At 44.2% G+C, this 24,229-nt stretch overlaps 1 protein-coding gene across 1 annotated transcript in view; it reads left to right on the plus strand.

Moving 5' to 3' along the window:
- The window catches only part of LOC110506769 (FERM domain-containing protein 5), a 117,977-nt gene that overhangs the window by 88,309 nt on the left and 5,439 nt on the right, over positions 1–24,229 (plus strand). Inside the window, exons 2-13 of the mRNA XM_090222659.1 lie at positions 4,158–4,262; positions 8,862–8,904; positions 9,067–9,145; positions 13,473–13,570; positions 15,192–15,315; positions 16,281–16,368; positions 17,133–17,221; positions 17,526–17,589; positions 18,282–18,373; positions 20,017–20,091; positions 20,199–20,267; positions 20,874–20,980. Of these exons, the coding sequence (XP_090078785.1) occupies positions 4,158–4,262; positions 8,862–8,904; positions 9,067–9,145; positions 13,473–13,570; positions 15,192–15,315; positions 16,281–16,368; positions 17,133–17,221; positions 17,526–17,589; positions 18,282–18,373; positions 20,017–20,091; positions 20,199–20,267; positions 20,874–20,980 (1,033 nt within the window). The remainder of the gene's footprint in view (positions 1–4,157; positions 4,263–8,861; positions 8,905–9,066; positions 9,146–13,472; positions 13,571–15,191; positions 15,316–16,280; positions 16,369–17,132; positions 17,222–17,525; positions 17,590–18,281; positions 18,374–20,016; positions 20,092–20,198; positions 20,268–20,873; positions 20,981–24,229) is intronic.

Genomic DNA, 24,229 nt, shown 5'->3' on the forward strand with positions numbered 1-24,229 from the left:
TTTTGTGGATGTGTTATTTTCTGTATTTCTCCGGACTGTTTGTGTCCTGTTTTTGGGCCGGTCATTGCATGCGCCTGGTGTTTTGGTGTGACCTACTTTTCTCCGGAATAAATACAGTTGTCCTTTACCCTCTGCTTTCTGAGCCTGACTCCGCACCCACAACTCCTAGAAGTCGTAACAGCTATAGGTGGCTGGTAGTCTAGTGGTTAAGATTGTAGGCATTACACCGAAAGGTTGCTGGTTTGAATCCCCTAGGTGAAAAATATGAAAATTTTCCCTTGAACAAGGCACTTAACCCTAATTGCTCTTGATAAGAGTGTCTGCTAAATATGTAAAGTGTTGTTGTTCCTGGTGAGGGACAGAGATTGTTGAGTGCATCCAAAATGGCACCATCTTCTCTGTATAGTAGTAGTGCACAATAAAGGGAATAGGGAGCCATTTGGGACAAAACCTAGGATTAGTCTAATGAATGAAAGCCTGTGTTTGGGTTCCAGTTCATTCCATTCCTAAATGTTCAGACCTGTCGTGGTAAATGGCTCTGTGTTTTGTTGTCTTTCAGTAAACACAGTTGCCATAAATTACATCACACACACTGTGATTCATTAGAGAGGCTGTCTGCCTCATTTTGGCTGTAGATAAGTTATGTAACTCAAATCAAATCAAATTTTATTTGTCACATACACATGGTTAGCAGATGTTAATGTGAGTGTAGCGAAATGCTTAGTATAGGAAGCAGGTACTATATGCGTGTATATGTTGGTGCAGTGTCTCTGTATGTGCTTCTGTGGAGCGGTGTTTGTGTCTGCCTGCCACTCTCAGACCGGCAGGATGATTGCATTTTAAGGGAGTGCGAGTCAGCGCTTCGTGTCGTGGAGGATAGTCCTCAGTGTGTGTTGTATAGCTGCTGTGATGGTGACATACTGGACAGAGACAGTAGCCAGTGGATGTGCGATCCCATAGAGAGACTGGAAAAGGTCAGGCTTCTGTGGTGCTAGCCAGCGTTAACATTCAGAACATTCTGTCTGTGTACCAAATAGCACACTATTCCCTATATGGTTCTGGCAAAAGTAGTGCACTATATAGTGAATATGGCGTCATTTGGGATGCACCCTCAGCGCTAACACTGAGCCATACAGTCACCTAGGGCTTTGCCAGATGCCAGCCTCAGCCCTGCTGATGTGTTTTATGGTGGTAAACTGGGCCATTCATATTACTGGGCCATTCATATTACTGGGCCATTCATATTACGGGGCCTGGGTCAACCATATTACTGGGCCTGGGCTATTCATATTACTGTACCTGGGCCATTCATATTACTTGGCCTGGGCCATTCATATTACTGGGCCTGGGCCATTCATATTACTGGGCCTGGGCCATTCATATTCCTGGACCTGGGTCATTCATATTACTGGACCTGGGTGATTCATATTACTGGACCTGGGTCATTCATATTACTGGACCTGGGTCATTCATATTACTTTGCCTGGGCCATTCATATTACTGTACCTTGGCCATTCATATTACTCGACCTGGGTCATTCATATTACTGGACCTGGGTCATTCCTATTACTGTACCTGGGCCATTCATATTCCTTGGCCTGGGTCATTCATATTACTGGGTCTGGGTCATTCATATTACTGTACCTGGGCCATTCATATTACTTGGCCTGGGTCATTCATATTACTGGGTCTGGGTAATTCATATTACTGGGCCTGGGTCATTCATATTACTGGACCTTGGCAATTCATATTACTGGGCCTGGGTAATTCATATTACTGGGCCTGGGTCATTCATATTACTGGACCTGGGTCATTCATATTACTGGACCTGGGCAATTCAAATTACTGGGCCTGGGAAATTCATGTTAATGGGCCTGGGTCATTCATATTACTGGACCTTGGTCATTCATACTACTGGGCCTGGGTAATTCATATTACTGGGCCTAGGCCATTCATGTTAATGGGCCTGGGTCATTCATATTACTAGACCTGGGTCTGGGTAATTCATATTACTGGACCTGGGTCATTCATATTACTGGACCTGGGTCATTCATGTTACTAGACCTGGGTCTGGGTAATTCATATTACTGGACCTGGGTCATTCATATTACTGGACCTGGGTCATTCATGTTACTGTACCTGGGCCATTCATATTACTTGGCCTGGGTCATTCATATTACTGGGTCTGGGTCATTCATATTACTGGACCTGGGTCATTCATATTACTGGGCCTGGGTAAGTCATATTACTGGGCCTGGGCCATTCATGTTAATGGGCCTGGGTCATTCATATTACTAGACCTGGGTCTGGGTAATTCATATTACTGGGCCTGGGTAATTCATATCACTGGGCCTGGGCCATTCATGTTAATGGGCCTGGGTCATTCATATTACTGGGTCTGGGTCATTCATATTACTGTGTCTGGGTCATTCATATTACTGGGTCTGGGTCATTCATATTACTGGGCCTGGGCCATTCATGTTAATGGGCCTGGGTCATTCATATTACTGGGTCTGGGTCATTCATATTACTGGGTCTGGGTCATTCATATTACTGGGTCTGGGTCATTCATATTACTGGGCCTGGGTCATTCTGTCAACAGACAGGCTGGGGCTGAGTTGGATTCTCATTACATCATCAGACAGGCTGGGCTGAGATGGATACTGATTACATCATCAGACAGGCTGCAGCTGAGGTGGATACTGATTACACCAACAGACAGGCTGGGCTGAGGTGGATACTGATTACATCATCAGACAGGCTGCGGCTGAGGTGGATACTGATTACACCAACAGACAGGCTGGGCTGAGGTGGATACTGATTACATCATCAGACAGGCTGCGGCTGAGGTGGATACTGATTACACCAACAGACAGGCTGGGCTGAGGTGGATACTGATTACATCATCAGACAGGCTGCGGCTGAGGTGGATACTGATTACACCAACAGACAGGCTAGGCTGAGGTGGATACTGATTACATCAACAGACAGGCTGGGGCTGAGGTGGATACTGATTACATCAACAGACAGGCTGGGGCTGAGGTGGATACTGATTAATTCAACAGACAGGCTGGGGCTGAGGTGGATACTGATTACACCAACAGACAGGCTGGGCTGAGGTGGATACTGATTACATCAACAGACAGGCTGGGGCTGAGGTGGATACTGATTACACCAACAGACAGGCTGGGGCTGAGGTGGATACTGATTACATCAACAGACAGGCTGGGGCTGAGGTGGATACTGATTAATTCAACAGACAGGCTGGGGCTGAGGTGGATACTGATTACATCAACAGACAGGCTGGGGCTGAGGTGGATACTGATTACATCAACAGACAGGCTGGGCTGAGGTGGATACTGGTTACATCAACAGACAGGCTGGGCTGAGGTGGATACTGATTACATCAACAGACAGGCTGGGCTGAGCCCAGTCACCCAGTGACCACCTATGCCTGAGCAGGCAGCAAGCAGCAGAGCATATTCCATTTCTCGCTCTTTGAAAAGTCTACAGAAGTGGGACCATTCCATTTGTCATGCACTGCACTACAGGTTCCATTCCATATCTCATTTACTGTACTGCACAGCAGGGCGTATTCCATTTCCCACTCACAGCTCTACACTGAAGGACCAATTGAATTTCTCACTCTCTACATTTCCTTCTCATCACTGTCTGCACCAGGTGTACATTGCTCCACTTCCACTCCATTTTCCACCTTGTCTACCTCTCCGTACTGCTTCTCTCCATCATGTCTTTTCCTCTGCAGTAGAGGTTTCAGCGAGACATCACAGATGGCTGTTTCTGCATATTAATATTTGATTCTCCTCAGATATGTCCCCAGGGTTGGTGAAATATTAACCATGTTCTGGTGTTATTGGAATCTAGTTTCTTTTGAGCCCAAAATCTTTGTACATGGTGTCTGTTCATGTCTTCACCCCTCTCCTCCTTAGCTCTTTGTCAGTCACTGTCTGTGGCGTTGCCTGGCTACCAACCACTGTCACCCCTACACTACTAACTAGTGTTGTTTTTCACGGTTGTACAGCGAGATGCATTACCTGGTTTCTCCTCTACCTGGTTGTCACCTCTGTCACCCCTATATTGGTGACAGTATTTGTCTCTCCTCAGTTATTCATGTAGTGTTTTCTTATGTGTTACAGCGCGATGCAAAGGGACAGTACCTGTTTGATCTCATCTGTCACCACCTTAACCTGCTGGAGAAGGACTACTTTGGCATCAGATATGTGGACCCAGACAAACAGAGGGTGGGTGGTGTCAACCGACAGGGAGGAGGGGTAACTCCCTCTCTCTCTGTTTATGTCTGTCTATCTCTCTCTCTCTTTCTGACTGTTTCTCTCTTAACTACCTCTCCCTTGCTGCCACTTTCACACTCTCTCTCCCTTCCTCCCTCTCCACTCTCTTTTTCTCTTTCTTTCTTTCTTTCTTTCTCTCACTCTCTTTCCCATGACATCACACACATACCACTGAGCAGGCCATTTCTACAGTTTATCCCTCTCTTCTATCTCCTCCTTTCATGTGTGCCTGCAGCAGAGCCCAACCCTGTACTCTACTGCGTCACAGCCTGAGGTTATTACTGTGTGTTAACTCTCTTGTCTGCACAGCCTGATACACACACGCACACCCACACGTGACACCCACGCGCGCTCACACACACAGATCCTATTCCCATAGGAACAATGGTTCTGTGCCATTCAGAGATGCGAGTGTTGTTGTTGTTGTTGTTGTTGTTGTTGTGAGGAAAAAACATTTGATGGGAGGGAGGGGGATTTACAGACTGATGGAGAAAGTGGTAGCACATATTTCTGCCCATAAACTAACCAGAAGAAGACAGCCATCTGCTGTCAGACAGACAGATTGGACAGGAACTCTGATTGGAGCTGCTGGGTGTTTCTTACAGTGAGTATTGAACTGGACCTTACTTGGAAACTTATTTCCTCACCCTGATCTGTGGGAAATGCTTTTGTCAGGTGTACTTTATGTGTAATAAAGCATCATTCTACCTTGACAGAATAATTAGTTACAAGTTAACATGTAATTATATCAGTCTAAACATTATTATCTATTCTAAACACGAGTGTCCATATCACGTTGTTGAGGAGCTGATGCAATAATGTGAAATATATATACACTGCTCAAAAAAAATAAAGGGAACACTACAATAACACATCCTAGATCTGAATGAATGAAATATTCTTATTAAATACTTTTTTCTTTACATAGTTGAATGTGCTGACAACAAAATAACACAAAAATTATCAATGGAAATCAAATGTATCAACCCATGGAGGTCTGGATTTGGAGTTACACTCCAAATGAAAGTGGAAAACCACACTACAGGCTGATCCAACTTTGATGGAATGTCCTTAAAACAAGTCAAAATGAGGCTCAGTAGTGTGTGTGGCCTCCACGTGCCTGTATGACCTCCCTACAACGCCTGGGCATGCTCCTGATGAGGTGGCGGATGGTCTCCTGAGGGATCTCCTCCCAGACCTGGACTAAAGCATCCGAGCGAGACATGATGTCCCAGATGTGCTCAATTGGATTCAGGTCTGGGGAACGGGCGGGTCAGTCCATAGCATCAATGCCTTCCTCTTGCAGGAACTGCTGACACTCCAGCCACATGAGGTCTAGCATTGTCTTGCATTAGGTGGAACCCAGGGCCAACCGCACCAGCATATGGTCTCACAAGTGGTCTGAGGATCTCATCTCGGTACCTAATGGCAGTCAGGCTACCTCTGGCGAGCACATGGAGGGCTGTGCGGCCCCCAAAGAAATGGCATCCCACATCATGACTGACCCACCGCCAAACCGGTCATGCTGGAGGATGTTGCAGGCAGCAGAACGTTCTCCATGGCGTCTCCAGACTCTGTCACGTCTGTCACATGTGCTCAGTGTGAACCTGCTTTCATCTGTGAAGAGCACAGGGCGCCAGTGGCGAATTTGCCAATCTTGGTGTTCTCTGGCAAATGCCAAACGTCCTGCACGGTGTTGGGCTGTAAGAACAACCCCCACCTGTTGACGTCGGGCCCTCATAAAACCCTCATGGAGTCTGTTTGTGACCGTTTGAGCAGACACATGCACATGCGTGGCCTGCTGGAGGTCATTTTGCAGGGCTCTGGCAGTGCTTCTCCTGCTCCTCCTTGCACAAAGGCGGAGGTAGCGGTCCTGCTGCTGGGTTGTTGCCCTCCTACGGCCTCCTCCACGTCTCCGGATGTACTGGCCTGTCTCCTGGTAGTGCCTCCATGCTCTGGACACTACGCTGACAGACACAGCAAACCTTCTTGCCACAGCTCGCATTGATGTGCCATCCTGGATGAGCTGCACTACCTGAGCTACTTGTGTGGGTTGTAGACTCCATCTCATGCTACCACTAGAGTGAAAGCACCGCCAGCATTCAAAAGTGACCAAAACATCAGCCAGGAAGCATAGGAACTGAGAAGTGGTCTGTGGTCCCCACCTGCAGAACCACTCCTTTTTTGGGGGTGTCTTGCTAATTGCCTATCATTTCCACCTGTTGTCTATTCCAATTGCACAACAGCATGTGAAATTTATTGTCAATCAGTGTTGCTTCCTAAGTGGACAGTTTGATTTCACAGAAGTGTGATTGACTTGGAGTTACATTGTGTTGTTTAAGTGTTCCCTTTATTTTTTTGAACAGTGTATTTTATACAGTGCCTTGCGAAAGTATTCGGCCCCCTTGAACTTTGCGACCTTTTGCCACATTTCAGGCTTCAAACATAAAGATATAAAACTGTATTTTTTTGTGAAGAATCAACAAGTGGGACACAATCATGAAGTGGAACGACATTTATTGGATATTTCAAACTTTTTTAACAAATCAAAAACTGAAAAATTGGGCGTGCAAAATTATTCAGCCCCTTTACTTTCAGTGCAGCAAACTCTCTCCAGAAGTTCAGTGAGGATCTCTGAATGATCCAATGTTGACCTAAATGACTAATGATGATAAATACAATCCACCTGTGTGTAATCAAGTCTCCGTATAAATGCACCTGCACTGTGATAGTCTCAGAGGTCCGTTAAAAGCGCAGAGAGCATCATGAAGAACAAGGAACACACCAGGCAGGTCCGAGATACTGTTGTGAAGAAGTTTAAAGCCGGATTTGGATACAAAAATATTTCCCAAGCTTTAAACATCCCAAGGAGCACTGTGCAAGCAATAATATTGAAATGGAAGGAGTATCAGACCACTGCAAATCTACCAAGACCTGGCCGTCCCTCTAAACTTTCAGCTCATACAAGGAGAAGACTGATTAGAGATGCAGCCAAGAGGCCCATGATCACTCTGGATGAACTGCAGAGATCTACAGCTGAGGTGGGAGACTCTGTCCATAGGACAACAATCAGTCGTGTATTGCACAAATCTGGCCTTTATGGAAGAGTGGCAAGAAGAAAGACATTTCTTAAAGATATCCATAAAAAGTGTTGTTTAAAGTTTGCCACAAGCCACCTGGGAGACACACCAAACATGTGGAAGAAGGTGCTCTGGTCAGATGAAACCAAAATTGAACTTTTTGGCAACAATGCAAAACATTATGTTTGGCGTAAAAGCAACACAGCTGAACACACCATCCCCACTGTCAAACATGGTGGTGGCAGCATCATGGTTTGGGCCTGCTTTTCTTCAGCAGGGACAGGGAAGATGGTTAAAATTGTTGGGAAGATGGATGGAGCCAAATACAGGACCATTCTGGGCTGTTTCGCTCACTCGGATGCTTTCTCCGGTGAGATACATTCAGCCTTGCAAATTGAAGGAAATTTATGAAACACAGGGAGAAGAATAGTCAATTTAAAAATATATATATATATATTTATCAATATTTTGGGGAAGCCTGGCTTCTCTTTGCGTCCATGAATACACACCACTGCTGCCTTCCTCAGTCAGAGTCAGAGTACTTAACCCAGTCTGTATTCACTGTCAGTCTCTTCTATACACCTTTCAGATTGGCAGGTAGTTAGAGCAGTGTTTCAGGATTTGATAGAAGGACTGTAGTGAGGGTATATGAGGCTTTGACAGACACAACTCTGTCACAGTCTATCAGTGAAGCACTCAACCAAGCCCTCCTCTCCAGAGCAGAACCTCGAGGCCAGGGGAGAGACAGGTGAAGTCTGGGAGATATCACCGGTGTAGTGTCTTACCCTCCCCACTCATTTAATGTATTCCATTTTTCATTCAACCTTTATTCATACAGATTAATTGAGACAACATCTGTTCAACTCACCAGAGATATTTTGTTCTCCTCCGAATGGTTATGAGCTGACAGACAACAAGCGTTTCTCTGAGTGTCCTTCCTCTAAAGCACTTTCCTTGCTTTCATCTCTATAAGAGTCACTGGGTAAGAGAGAGAGGGGGGATGTGAAGGAGAGAGAGAGAGAGAGAGAGAGAGAGAGAGAGAGAGAGAGAGAGAGAGAGAGAGAGAGAGAGAGAGAGAGAGAGAGAGAGAGAGAGAGAGAGAGAGAGAGAGAGAGAGAGAGAGAGAGAGAGAGAGAGAGAGAGAGAGAGAGAGAGAGAGAGAGAGAGAGAGAGAGAGAGAGAGAGAGAGAGAGAGAGAGAGAGAGAGAGAGAGAGAGAGAGAGAGAGAGAGAGAGAGAGAGAGAATAAACATCAGTGAGGTAGAGAGAACACAGCGTTAGGATGCTCAGTGGAGTTCTGTTCTAGAATGCCCTCCAGCTCTAGACAACAAGTCAGAATGCACAACTACAGAGCAATCAGACCACGTAGTCTGTCACTAATGTCTAGAGTAGAGGCAGAGGGATAGCAGTCAGGTATTTAGCGCCTAGAAAACACAGTTTTTGACTGATTTGTTTTTGTTTATGTCTTTCAGCACTGGTTGGGGTTTACAAAATGTATTGCCAAACAAATGAAATGTAAGTACATGAATGCATGACCATGTATAACTATTGAATTATGCATGATGATATTCAGTTCCAAATTTGATTGGGTGATTAAATCGTTGGCAGTTACTACTAGTTAGGTCACAGTAACTACTAGAAAAAGCCTCTGTTCTAACACGTGACCTCTCCCCCCAGCCCAGCCTCCATTCACCATGTGTTTACGTGTCAAGTTTTACCCTCCTGACCCGGCTGCCCTGAAAGAGGAAATCACAAGGTAAGAGACTAGAGACAGTCTGACAGGCAGAATGGAGTGGGCTTATAATAGAGGAGACTAGGGTGCCAGCCATGCACTGCTGTCAACCCAACTCGGAGGGAGGGAGGGAGGGAGGGAGGGAGGGATAGATGGTAGGAAAAGAGAGTGTGGATTTTGCCTACAGTGGGTGCAATAGATTTAAATAATTGGTTTGGTCCAAATGGTCCAAATTACGTTAGATTCTTCCAACTGTGGGCAATCACTCTCTTTCATCTGATTGAAACTTCTCATGTTGATGCTGAATTTTACACACATCTAGAATATCAGTGGTAGACTACAGGCATGAAGGAGTGAGCACAAGCTGATTTTAGGGGTATCAAAACCCTACAGTGAATCCGTTTGTAGGAGGAATTAGACCAGATAACTCTTTCTTTAAGCTGCATTGTCAGGTCACCCTGCCTGCACAATGTGGTACTCTATCTCTGACAGTCAAACTACGGTGTAGAGGAGGAAAGAGGGAGGAGGAAGGAGGGAGGAGGGAGGAGGAGGGAAGAGGAAGGCAGAACAACTGCCTTCCTCACACCTCACCTAATTAGTCTGTGTCCAAATGGCATCCTATTCCCTATGTAGTGCACTAAGACCAGAGCCTGGTCAAACGTAGTGCACTATATAGGGAATAGGGTGTGTCATGACTGTCCTGACCCGGTCAGGTTACAGGAGACCACAACCCTACAGATTATCTCTCAACCCCAACAGAGGAGGAGAGATCTAGGGATCTGAAGATGTGGGGGGTTTTATGACCCCTCACGCCCCTGGTAAATCTCAGGCCACAGACAAATTCCTTTGTCCTGTTACTATGGAGAACCAGCCTCAGAACATTAAACATGAGATAAAGGGACTTTGGAAAAATGGTTTCCGTCAGCCACAATGGTGGTCATGACGATAGATGGAATATGAAAATGTATGTCATTTTTGTTTTGTTATTAAAGGTTAATAGATGAAGTTATTACGAAAACATTGTAATGTGAAGAGTTTTCCTAGTATATGTTTGATGTTTATACATTGTACGTTGCATGGAAAATATCCAAATCAAAGAGAATGTTTTGGGGAAGATGAAATGTTAAGTTAGTTGTCTAAAATTGGATTTGAATCAAATCATTAACTTGGTACGCCCAGAGAATTGCCCTAAAGGCCGTTACGCCCACTTCTGACCCAAGGGTATAAAACCTGTGAGTATAGAATTTACGTCAAGACTACGTGACCCCAGCTGCAGAAAGGTCTAAAAGGTCAACGAACCCAGAACGCAACGCAAGTTTGAGGACAGGAAATCCTTTTCTACCCAAGCTACGGATGAGTAGCTATGTCTAAGCGGGTGACTTCAAATCGAACCACCTAGCCTCCATCTCCCACCGAATCGTGGTATCTAAAGGATTTCATTTCTATGCTGTGAGCTCTGAGCTACAGAGCTGTATGTCCTCAGAAGACCCATTCCAGAGCAAAGGGTGAGGGAACAGACTCCTAAGCCAAAAAGGACACTGACATCGGGAGGACCCTCAGAGAGGTGTGCCGGAGTAGTGCGTCATCGAACAGCTGAAGGCCTACGCAGAGAATCCTCTGAGATCATCCCCACGTAATTACATCATTATATTCTGACCCATAAGAGCGGCATTTTGGGGCAAGGTTAGGGTTAGAATAGCAAAGCTGACAAATTCACCCACTGTATATTTCTCTTGTGTACTTTCTTTTTTCTCTCTCTATTGAAATCCCCATTCTGGGTAACACATGCCATAGTGTGTTGGGCCGTTATACTAAGTTCTAATCAATGGCCTATGATGTGTTTTGTCTATGTGTAACTTTTATCATCATTTTAGCTTTTTAGTAAATAAATACTCAACTAAGATTGGTGTGGTAGGAACTCATTGGTGAGACCCGGGTCCGTGCAGATTCACGGGCTATACGACGTTCAGAACCAGATTGTAGAGGTAACTGGTTAATTAGCGGCTGTTGTAAAATCCATATTCTGATATTCTTTGAGTTAATTTGGGAAATAGAAACTAGTTTTCCCATGGTGCCCTAGGTTAATGAGTTAATCATTGCTTGATTCAGTTAATCACGCAATTAGAAACTTTAATTATTCGATGAACAACAGTCGTCACATTAACTAATACAACGTCACGACAGGTGTCATCATACAATCTAGCCCCTTTCACTTTCCACTGCTTCCCATTGTCTCATAACCCCAGTCAGAGCTAGGAAGGGAGAGAACCACTTCCCAATCCTCCACCATCTGGTGACGCTGCCAGCAGCACCTTCTGTAAAGACTAGACACACACACACTCACTCACATAGACACACACACACACACACACACACACACACTTATGACATGTTGCTGTATGATTAATAAAGGTATTTATTGCGTTACTGCTCAAATCAAATCAAATCTGCTCTTAGAGAAGATAAGCCACTGGTGTGTGAAATTAACGCTGGGTAAGATATTCTGAAATGTGCGTTTTCTTGGTCTGCAGTCTGAGGCAACTTGATCTCACATGAAACTTTCACATAAATTGCAAGAGCCTGTATAACAATCACATTCTCAACCAGAGGACTGAAGGAGGACTCTCCATGGATCACAGCTAAACTGATCTGTAAACCCAAAACCACATCTCTTGTGTGCTGGCCAAGTAACAGTCTGTCACAGAAGACTACAATTAAACCAGTAGATCACAAGGAGTTAATTATAACTCAAATCATAAATAAATCACAGATGATATGTGAAATCATAAAGGACAGATCCAGGGTGAAAGATAATCATCACATATCCACTCAGATCCATTCAGATCATAAGTCATCCTCCTCTTCTGTTTGAATAGGAGGATGTTACTGCAGTGTAGGAGGTAAGGATGAGGTTAACAGAACAAGTTCTGAATGAGACTAGACAGGGTTATTTATTAATGATGGGGAGATGGGAACTAAAAGCCTGGCGTGAATCCAAAATGGCCCCCTATTCTCTATAAAGTGCACTACTTTTGGTCAGAGCCCTGGTCAAAAGTAGTCCACTAGTTAGGGGATACGGTGCCATTTGGGACACAGACTGATTTTCCATATATTTATAAGCTAGAGGGTATAGTATGTTGCACCAGGCGAAGTCAGCAGCACTCTGCAGGGAGGAGAAGATGTGAAGGCAGAGTATAGAGTTGTGACTTATCTGACTTTACGTGTTCAGGTCTCAGGCAAGGTTAGGCTACTCATCACGCAAACAAGCTTGGGTCACAGAATTAAACCTCTATTGCATTACTTATTCCTTTCTTCTCCTAGTGGGGCAAAGGGCCTGTGTTGCATAGAGACACTATATTGCTTATGCTGCTAACCTGGTAAACCTGCTGAATGCTGATATTCCTGCACCAAAACATCCCTGACAATGGCTCTTTTCCTCTCATGTCTTAACACACCTGGACACATGGAGTTGCCTGTCCACAGTTTTATCTATTGTGCCGGTTACTTTCCAGCAGGATTCTAACCTATTGGACATTGAATTGGAGAGGAAGCCTTCTCCGCGTGAAGTTGTTTTGTCATCCTGTGTAGAACGACCCAGTAGCAACCAGGGGACTGTTTGTTTGAAGTGGCAAAGTTATTTCATCATCCTGCTTTCTAGAAGCAGTGAAAGTGAGATAATTCTTCACTATCTCCTCAACCTGAGAGGTAAAAGGTTCCAATTAAGAGAAGGGCCAAATAAGGTGAAGGGCCAGATAAGGTGAAGGGCCAGATAAGGTGAAGGGCCAGATAAGGTGAAGGGCCAGATAAGGTGAAGGGCCAGATAAGGTGAAGGGCCAGATAAGGTGAAGGGCCAGATAAGGTGAAGGGCCAGATAAGGTGAAGGGCCAGATAAGGTGAAGGGCCAGATAAGGTGAAGGGCCAGATAAGGTGAAGGGCCAGATAAGGTGAAGTCCCCTCTGTGTTGGGCGATGGAAGTGGCTGTGCTTTAGCTGGGTATGGAATGGTCTCCTGGGCCCTGTAGGCTAGAGGCAGGAAGGAGCAGAGACAGACTCAGAGAGACATGCCATTATTCGCCTCAGGCCTTCCTTTACCAAACACTGTCTATCTCAAACACTCTCCTCTACAAACCCTTTCCAAACAACCAACAAACGAACAAAGAGTTAAGTGAAGAACATCGTCTGGGAATTTAAGATCAGGGCTCTCTTGGGCCGTCTGTATGACCCACTCATCCCTTTAAATGGAGCTACAAATGAAATGAAAGAAATGAGAAACAAATAATTTAGGTTCAGTACATCTCTTTGCTTGTTTGGAGTGGACCAAAAAACACATTGTTTCTGATGTTCCTTTGCAGATATCTAGTCTTCCTACAGATCAAGAGAGATCTGTACCATGGTCGTCTCCTGTGTAAGACGTCGGATGCTGCCATGTTGGCTGCCTACATACTACAAGGTAAATGGACCACAGCAGTCCCATGTATTTCTTGCCTATTTTTTTATTTTACCTTTATTTAACTATGCAAGTCAGTTAAGAACAAAACTTATTTACATTGACGGCCTACCAAAAGGCAAAAGGCCTCTTGCGGGGACGGGGGCCTGGGATATTTTTTAAATGTTTAAATACAATATAAATATAGGACAAAACACACATCACAACACTGCATAAAGAGAAACGTAAGACAACAACATAGCAAGGCAGCAACTCATATGACAACACAGCATGGTAGCAACACAACATAACAACATGGTAACAACACAACATGGAAGCAGCACAGTACAAACATTATTGGGCACGGTCAACGGCACAAAGGTCAAGAAGTTAGAGACAACAATACATCACACAAAGCAGCCACAACTGTCAGTAAGAGTGTCCATGATTGAGTCTGTGAATGAAGAGATTGAGATAAAACTGCCCAGTTTGAGTGTTTGTTGCAACTCGTTCCAGTCGCTAGCTGCAGTGAACTGAAAAGAAGAGCGACCCAGGGATGTGTGTGCTTTGGGGACCTTTAACAGAATGTGACTGGCAGAACGGGTGTTGTATGTGGAGGATGAGGGCTGCAGTAGATATTTCAGATAGGGGGGAGTGAGGCCTAAAAGGGTTTTATAAAGGTGTTTGTTATAAGACTCCATGGAAAAATCCCACTGTCACCTACTGTTTTCATTGTGATGTGAGTGTGTGAGTTGAGGTAGTGTGGTGGAGGTATAGGTCTAGAGCTCAGGCTGTAGCCTCCAGCACTGTGGCAGCATCCTCATTGGCATTCAGGCAGCTGATTTAAGGCTTAGCTCTCCCGCTCCCCTGCCACACAGAGACAAGGCCGCCATTGTCTGATTGTCTGGGCCTGGAAGAATCTCAGGGCTGCATGAAAGAACAGCAGTAGAACAGCCTGGTTAACCTATAGCAGAGATATAGAAGATAAGCTCTGACGGCATGTACCATGACAACAATACATGTGGTTTATAACAGCCAGGTTAACCTATAGCAGAGATATAGAAGATAAGCTCTGACGGCATGTACCATGACAACAATAGATGTGGTGTATAACAGCCAGGTTAACCTATAGCAGAGATATAGAAGATAAGCTCTGACGGCATGTACCATGACAACAATAGATGTGGTGTATAACAGCCAGGTTAACCTATAGCAGAGATATAGAAGATAAGCTCTGACGGCATGTACCATGACAACAATAGATGTGGTTTATAACAGCCAGGTTAACCTATAGCAGAGATATAGAAGATAAGCTCTGACGGCATGTACCATGACAACAATAGATGTGGTTTATAACAGCCAGGTTAACCTATAGCAGAGATATAGAAGATAAGCTCTGACGGCATGTACCATGACAACAATAGATGTGGTTTATAACAGCCAGGTTAACCTATAGCATAGATATAGAAGAGAAGCTCTGACGGCATGTACCATGACTACAATAGATGTGGTTTATAACAGCCAGGTCACTATGCTTTATGTCATATGGGTTACATAGGTCTTCCCAGTAATGTATTTGTGTGTGTTGCAGACATCACAGGTAAAGTTGTTTCTGTTGTCTCCTGTGTTCTCCATCCTCCCCCAGCTGAGGTTGGTGACTATGATCCTGGAAAGCATCCTGAGGGCTACAGCTCTAAGTTCCAGTTCTTCCCTAAACACTCAGAGAAGCTGGAGAGACGCATCTCTGACATCCACAAGACAGAACTAATGTAAGGTGACACCTGTCAAACACCTCATTGTGATTTTATTTGACACATAGTTCACTCAGTCTCTGTCTGTAGTCTCCATGCACACCTGATTCTGAACATCATCCATCCCACTAGCCTCCTTCTCTCTCTCTCTCTCTCTCTCTCTCTCTCTCTCTCTCTCTCTCTCTCTCTCTCTCTCTCTCTCTCTCTCTCTCTCTCTCTCTCTCTCTCTCTCTCTCTCTCTCTCTCTCTCTCTCTCTCTCTCTCTCTCTCTCTCTCTCTCTCTCTCTCTCTCTCTCTCTCTCTCTCTCTCTCTCAGGTGATTATGATATTTGACATAGCGCTTGTAATTGAATATAGTGTCATCATCAGCATGATGATTGTGGACCTAACTTGATACAAGATCATCCTATCTCTCCTAGATAGAATGTTACAGCCATGATGAAAATAGATATGTTGATGAGATACATTATGCATGACCCTAGCTTAGCCGTAGATATGCAATTTCATATCCACATCATATGCTGAATATACAATATTTTCCTAGCTGCTATTTGTCCAACTCTTCCTGCTTATGGATAGTGGATGAAGGGACCGCAGTGACATTAAGAGTGTGCGTGTGTGTGTGTGTGTGCGCGCGTGCGCGTGTATTTCTCAGTACTGTACTGCTGTGTCATTAGTTTGTGGCAACCTGGGACAACTCTGCCAGTCAGCTGAACATCACATCACCCTCAAGAGGCTCTCTCTCTCTCTCTCCCTTCCCCCTTCACAGTATATGCAGTATCCATATATACAGACTCTACTACTGTAGATCACCTATGGGATCTTACCTCTGCTGCCCTCTAGTGTTGGTCTCTCTCATCTTTCACTCACTGAAATGAATGAAAGGAAATTCACTTTACAAATCATTAGCTTACCGCTGGAAGCTTTTCCATCCATCATCACACAACCCACAGTAATCTGTCTGTTGTGTCCTCATCTCCCAGAGGACAGACTCCAGAAGAGTCCGAGCTGAACTTCCTGCAGAAGGCCCAGGAGCTGGAGACGTATGGTGTGGACCCTCACCCCTGCAAGGTACAAACACCTTGATAAGAGAAGGGTCCATTATAGCTCTGCACTGGCAGAGTCATTTTAGCTCTCTATTGATTCCAGTACAGCCTGAACCTCATTTAATACAATATGGTTTTTTGATATTCTGTTTGTGAGGCCAGTTGTACATTACATACAGATGTTGGATCTTAATTTGACACCTTTTGTCGCAGGAGGAAAATAATCCTGCAGCAGGAGGATTTGAATAATGAATAAATATTTCAAATCTCCGCCAGGGGACAGCTGGAAGCGGTGTTTGTATACAACACAGTACCTTACCTACAGGGTACCTTATGTAGGCTACGTGCCGGCTACAGCGTGTCTTGTGTGGATTATAATAAATGGACACAGCCTGCGATTGAACTAAATTTTGACAGTTCATTCATAAGCTTAGGATATAGTTGACCCTTGTACTGTATGTCGTAGCCTAGTGGAGACCAATATCTATATTGTGTTGTTAAGCTATATAAAATGGTGGTTGTTGATGTGTATGGTTGCATTTCAAATACATTTTGGTACATTTGAATGTTGCAGTAATAGGACCTAGACCTAGCGTTTGAGCGAGTGAGAAAATAATTTTTATAGCATGCCCTGATCCCATTGACTCAACTGCTATTTTTCAGGGACTCACAAGGCTCATTTGAATTTCCTGATGTAGCAGGAAAATTCTCTGCGACAAAAGAGTGATCAAGTTAAGATCCGACATCTGTACAACAACATACACCGTACTTGTGTTGTGTCTGTGTCAGGATGTGTCAGGGAACCCTGCCTTCCTGGCCTTCACTCCGTTTGGCTTCACTGTCCTGCAGGGGAACAGGAGAGTCCATTTCCTCAAGTGGTGAGTAATAATATGGTTAGCATAGTCATAACTTTTACAGACAGAAATAGTTGCATAAAATGTAAGAGATGTAAGTGTGTAGTTGTTGCATAAAATGTGCGACATTTGGCTTGCCTGTCGTTTGCAATTGTTCTATTTAACCTGGCAGTCCAGAATCCCACAGTCTCAGACCTAAACCTATTTGTCCCTCCCCCTGACGAGAAAACAGAGCTGTTCTAATCTGCCAGTTGGTCACAATGAATATTTCAACACTTCTCACTGTTCTGTTCGGTTTTGACTGGTCTTGTCTTGTCTTGGTGGGTAGGGACGAGGTGACAAAGCTGAAGTTTGAGGCAAAGACATTCCATATATATGCAAATCAGAAAGAGGTGGGTTCCATGACATGCATTATTAAAATGGTTTCCTTTCTGCTCTGGAATTACACAGTGAAATTCATGTAGATAAACCTGTTTTATGCATTGGAAATGGCCTTTGGGGAGAAGGTGTAATTTAGCCGTAATAGAGAAGTTAATGACTTAACTGGAAATAAGATGTGGGTCCATTGTTGATAGATAAATGTGTACTCATTGTTGTCTCGTTCATAGAAATAGAATGAATAGAAGTGGTGTCTCCATTCAAGTCAATGATTGCTTAATTGGTGGACTGGCAGCCATTTTGTGTGTACCCATGCCAGAAAGTAAAAGCAGGAAGTGTACCCTTCAATCTGTGCTGTGATTTGAGTCAACACAAGTGGCATTACAAAAAATGTATTCCATTGCATGAGCCACATCAGTTAGCATAATTTGAATGAACATTCTGTATTACCATGGCAATCCAGCCTCAGTTTATAGAACATTCCAAAATACCATTGTAAATTATTGCATCACAATACCAGGAAGCCATTGCAAGTGTACCCATGAGTTTACCAGTCAAATGCCAGGGTAAGAGCTTCCAAACCCGTTTTATTCATTCTATTTCTATGGTTTTGGCAGCCAAGTCAGAAGATATGAAATACAAGATGTGCATACTCTGTCATACTCAGATGTGCATACGCATACCTACATGTGTATACTCACTGCAGGACAAGAAGATCATCTTGACATATTTTGCACCTACACCTGAGGCCTGTAAACACCTGTGGAAGTGTGGAGTTGAGAATCAGGCTTTCTACAAGTGAGTTACACTGACTATCAGTAATTTAATCCATCAATCAATCAATATATGATACAATGTACACTACCGGTCAAAAGTGTTAGAACTCCTACTCATTCAATGTTTTTTTCTTTTTTTAACCTATTTTCTACACTGTAGAATAATAGTGAAAACACCAAAACTATGAAATAACACATCATGTAGTAACCAAAAAAGTTTTCAACAAATCAAAATATATTTTATATTTGAGATTCTTCAAAATGACAGCTTTGCACACTCTTGGCATTCTCTCAACCAGCTTCATGAGGTAGTCGCCTGGAATGCATTTCAATTAACAGGTGTGCCTTCATAAAAGTTCATTTGTAGAATATCTTTCCTTCTTAATGTGTTTGAGCCAATCAGTTGTGTTGTGACAAGGTAGGGGGGTATACAGAAGATAGCCCTATTTGGTAAAAGACCAAGTCCATATTATGGCAAGAACAGCTCAAATAAGCAAAGAGAAACAACAGTCCATCATTACTTTAAGACATGAATGTCAGTCAATACGGAACATTTCAAGAACTTTGAACGTTTCTTCAAGTGCAGTCGCAAAAACCATCAAGCGCTATGATGAAACTGGCTCTCATGAGGACTGACACAGGAATGGAAGACCCTGAGTTACCTCTGCTGCAGAGGATAAGTTCATTAGAGTTACCAGCCTCAGAAATTGCAGCCCAAATAAATGCTTCACAGAGTTCAAGTAACAGACACATCTCAACATCAACTGTTCAGAGGAGACTGTGTGAATCAGGCCTTCATGGTCAAATTGCTGCAAAGAATCCAATAATTAGAAGAGACTTGCTTGGGCAAAGAAACACGAGCAATGGACATTAGCGCGGTGGAAATGTGTCTTTTGGAGTCCAAATTGGATATTTTTGGTTCCAACTGCCGTGTCTGTGGGTGAACGGATGATCTCCGCATGTGTATTTGCCACCGTAAAGCATGGAGGAGGGTTATTGCGTTATTGTGTGCGGGTGCTTTGCTGGGGACACTGTCAGTGATTTATTTAGAATTCAAGGCACACTTAACCAGCATGGCTACCACAGCATTCTGCAGCGACACGCCATCCCATCTGGTTTGTGCTTAGTGGGACTATAATTTGTTTTTCAACAGGACAATGACCCAACACACCTCCAGGCTGTGTAAGGGCTATTTTACAAAGGAGAGTGATGAAGTGCTGCATCGGGTGACCTGGCCTTCACAATCCCCCAACCTCAAACAAATTGAGATAGTTTGGGATGAGTCGGACCGTAGAGTGAAGGAAAAGCAGCCAGCAAGTGCCCATCATATGTGGGAACTCCTTCAAGACTGTTGGAAAAGCATTCCAGGTGAAGCTGGTTCAGAGAATGCCAAGAGTGTGCAAAGCTGCCATCAAGGCAAAGAGTGGCTACTTTGAAGAATCTCAAATATAAAATATAGATTTGTTTAACACTTTTTTGGTTACTACATGATTCCATATGTGTTATTTCATAGTTTTGATGTCATCGCTATAATGTAGAAAATAGTAAAAAAATAAAGTAAACCCTTGAATGAATAGGTGTTCTAAAACTTTTGACCGGTAGTGTATGTGCTATTATTACAATGTTATTACATTGCTAAATCTCTTTGTCTCTGTTCAATCACAGGTTGGACAAGTCTAGCCAGGTCAGAACGGTGTCCAGCAGTAATCTGTTCTTCAAAGGAAGTAGATTCAGATACAGGTAAATACATGTACTGGCTATAAGTAACGTTTTGAGGATCCTTCAGTTCAGTTTTTGGTGATAATGCACGGTTGAGTGTTATGTTTTGCCTCTGTGTTGGCTCTCAGTGGCAGGGTTGCTAAGGAAGTGATGGAGCAAAGTGCCAAAATAAAACGGGAACCTCCAGAGATTCACAGGTGAGCCTTGGTGCTTTTGATGTCTGAGTTACACAATGGCAGTTAGTTTGATGTCTGAGTTACACCATGGCTGTGTTTAGACAGGTAGCCCAATTCTGATCTTTTTTCCACTCATTGGTCTTTTGACCAATCACATTAGATCTTTTTTCAGATCTGATCTGAACGGGCAAAAGACCAATTATTGAAAACAATATCAGATTTGGGCTACCCATGGCACTTAATTTGAGCATGTTGCTTACAATTCTAGATGGTGTAATTCCCACATGGCCCACATACTGAATATACACTATATGTTACTGGACTGTGAGTCCCTTTGGATAAAACTGTCAGCTGAATTACCTCCACTATATATCATCCTATCTAGAACCTTAAAGGGTTCTTCAGCTGTCCCCATAGGAGAACTCTTTGAATAACTATTTGTTTCCAGATAGAACCCTTTTCGGTTTCATGTAGAACCCTTTCCACAGAGGGTTCTACCTTTAACCAAAAATGGTTCTACCTGGAATCAATAAGGGTTCTCCTATGGGGACAGCAGAAGAACCCTTTTGTAGCCCTTTTTTCTAAGAGCATATGCCTGTAACCCCAACATGTAACACGTTTCCACAGGGCTGGTCTGGTACCCAGTAGGAGCTGTCCTTCCATCACCCACGGCCCAAGGCTGACCAGTGTCCCCCGACAAAGACGGAGAGCTGTACACATCTCCATCATGGAGGGTAAAACACACACTGGCCCCTCTCCACACACATCAGTTACAATAATTTACAGTAGACATAGATAGGGCTGGATTAAGTCTACTCATGTGTGTAACAAAACATTATAGCACACAGATGGCTGGTTTGCCAGACCCAGATAAAGCCTACTCCTGGACTGAAAAGTATGCTCAATGAATAATCTCCATTGAAAGTACATTTTAGTCCATTAGTAAACTGGTCCCAGATTGCATCTGCACCGCTAGCCGAGCTACTTTAAACCCTACATTTTCTTTAGAAGTGCCTTACAAAGCAGCTGCCATAAGATTTAAACGTGTCTGAGGTCTATGCTGCTATGGTACTTCACTGCTTTAGTGTCTGAATGGTGCCTCTTACAGTGCCTCTATTCTGGGGGCTTTTAACACAGGCACACACACACACACACAGGCACACACACACACACACACACACACACACACACACACACACACACACACACACACCAAAGACTGCACCAATGATCTATTCTCCTTTGTCATTCTTGCAATTCTCTCAAGAGTTGCTGTGACTAAGATATTATTGTGTCAGGAGAAAGTCACCTTGCTGGTTTGTAAAGAACATTCACAGTCCCTTTTACAGTATAAACAGGAACGTGAAGTAGCAACTTACCTACATGATGTCGGTTGCATTGTATTGTACAATGACAGGTCCTGATACTGAAACCTGTCCAAACCTTTCCTGTTCTTCATTGGAATCTACAGTGGTAATAATACCCAGCCTAAAAATAGCCCTCCTGTCAGGGCCTCTCCATGTATGTCACTATGGAGCATATGGTTAGAAGGGTATCCGTTTTAGGGGGTGGGGGGGTAAGAGAACCAAACTGCAATTGGGCCACATTCCTGTTCTCAGGATGCTGCCAGTAAATCTCCCAGCCTGCCTCACTGACAGAGACAGTGGTGTAGTGTAGCCAGCCATCGCCAGTCACAAGGACAAAGGGAAAGGGGACAACAGCAGACAGGGGACAAGGGACAAAAGTAGAGAGGACAGACACAGGGGAAGAGTAGGGTGGTAGGATGGTGGTAGGGCAGTTGTAGGACAGTGGTAGGACGTTAGTAGGGCAGTTGTAGGACAGTGGTAGGACGTTAGTAGGGCAGTTGTAGGACAGTGGTAGGACGTTAGTAGGGCAGTTGTAGGACAGTGGTAACTTGGACGCCGGTAGAGTGCGCTTATTCACTCCTTCAACAGCCACCATGGTGAAATGCCTGATCCGGATCGAGACCAAGGTGAATGTGCATCTGTGCATGATCAACCACTGCTACCGTGATATGAAGGTCCGCGTCCTCCAGCTGGGGCCCAGACTCATGGGCAAGGTTCTGGGGGCCATACCCATCTTCCCTGCCCTCCCTAGGGCAGCCTCTGGGTTTGGGTCCGCAGAGGCCTCCAGGGCTTCGTACAGGCTGAGCGTAACACCTCCTGGTTATGGCTCCAACAGGCCAGGTAGCTCCTCCGAAGGTAAAGGACCTCATCATCATGGCACAGGATCCAGAATCCCTTACTAAACCATCCAGGGTTACACTTACACATCTTAAAGAGCAAGTACATCATCATGGCACAGATTCCTCCATCTAGTGTTACAGATCTTAGTAACATTGCTTTGAAACAGCTTTGGAAGCCATGACCCTGGAGTCTGGGGTAACACAAGAATCCTTCGAGGAACCTCTTCCTTCTCAGATTCCCTGTTTCCATTAGAGATGGAACGATGGCATGCGGCTAGACGGAAGTATTTGTTTTGGGTCTGGTGTTGTGCGAAATGTTGTCTTGAGTAAATGTTATGGCCGACGGCTTTGATTCTGAGTTGATTTGGTTTAAGGTCATGTTAGTAGTGTTGTAGAGTGACATCAGTGGCTGCATTGCATGACTGTTGTGTAGCGTAGTGGAGCATTTGGAGAGGATTGGTTGGGGTATTCCAGGTATTCATGGGTTGCATGTTTCATCACAATATTTTAATTAATAATAATATTAATTTTCACAAAGTCTGCTGCCTCAGTGACTTTAGATATTTTTGTCAGATGTTACTATGGAATACTGAAGAATAATTACAAGCATTTCATAAGTGTCAAAGGCTTTAATTGACAATTACATGAAGTTGATGCAAAGAGTCAATATTTGCAGTGTTGACCCTTCTTTTTCAAGACCTCTGTAATCCGCCCTGACATGCTGTCAATTAACTTCTGGGCCACATCCTGACTGATGGCAGCCCATTCTTGCATAATCAATGCTTGGAGTTTGTCAGAATTTGTGGATTTTTGTTTGTCCACCCGCCTCTTGAGGATTGACCACAAGTTCTCAATGGGATCAAGGTCTGGGGAGTTTCCTGGCCATGGACCCAAAATATCTGTGTTTTGTTCTCCGAGACACTTAGTTATCACTTTTGCCTTATGGCAAGGTGCTCCATCATGCTGGAAAAGTTATTGTTCGTCACCAAACTGTTCCTGGATGGTTGGGAGAAGTTGCTCTCAGAGGATGTGTTGGTACCATTCTTTATTCATGGCTGTGTTCTAGGCAGAATTGTGAGTGAGCCCACTCCCTTGGCTGAGAAGCAACCCCACACATGAATGGTCTCATGATGATGAATGGTCTCATGATGCTTTACTGTTGGCATGACACAGGACTGATGGTAGCACTCACCTTGTCTTCTCCGGACAAGCATTTTTCCGGATGCCCCACACAATCGGAAAGGGGATTAATCAGAGAAAATGACTTTACCCCAGTCCTCAGCAGTCCCTGTACCTTTTGTAGAATATCAGTCTGTCCCTGATGTTTTTCCTGGAGAGAAGTGGCTTCTTTGCTGCCCTTCTTGACACCAGGCCATCCTCCAAAAGTCTTCGCCTCACTGTGTGTACAGATGCACTCACACCTGCCTGCTGCCATTCCTGAGCAAGCTGAATCAACTTTAGGAGACGTTCTTGGTGCTTGCTGGACTTTCTTGGGCGCCCTGAAGCCTTCTTCACAACAATTGAACTGCTCTCCTTGAAGTTCTTGATGATCCGATAAATGGTTGATTTAGATGCAATCTTACTGGCAGCAATATCCTTGCCTGTGAAGCCCTTTTTGTGCAAAGCAATGACGACGGCATGTGTTTCCTTGCAGGTAACCATGGTTGACAGAGGAAGAACAATGATTCCAAGCACCACCCTCCAGTCTGTTATTCAAACTCAATCAGCATGAGAGTGATCTCCAAGCTTGTCCTCGTCAACACTCACACCTGTGTTA

Source organism: Oncorhynchus mykiss, chromosome 26 (assembly GCF_057628025.1).
Source record: "Oncorhynchus mykiss isolate SJ-2025 chromosome 26, ASM5762802v1, whole genome shotgun sequence".
Lineage (NCBI taxonomy): Eukaryota > Metazoa > Chordata > Actinopteri > Salmoniformes > Salmonidae > Oncorhynchus > Oncorhynchus mykiss.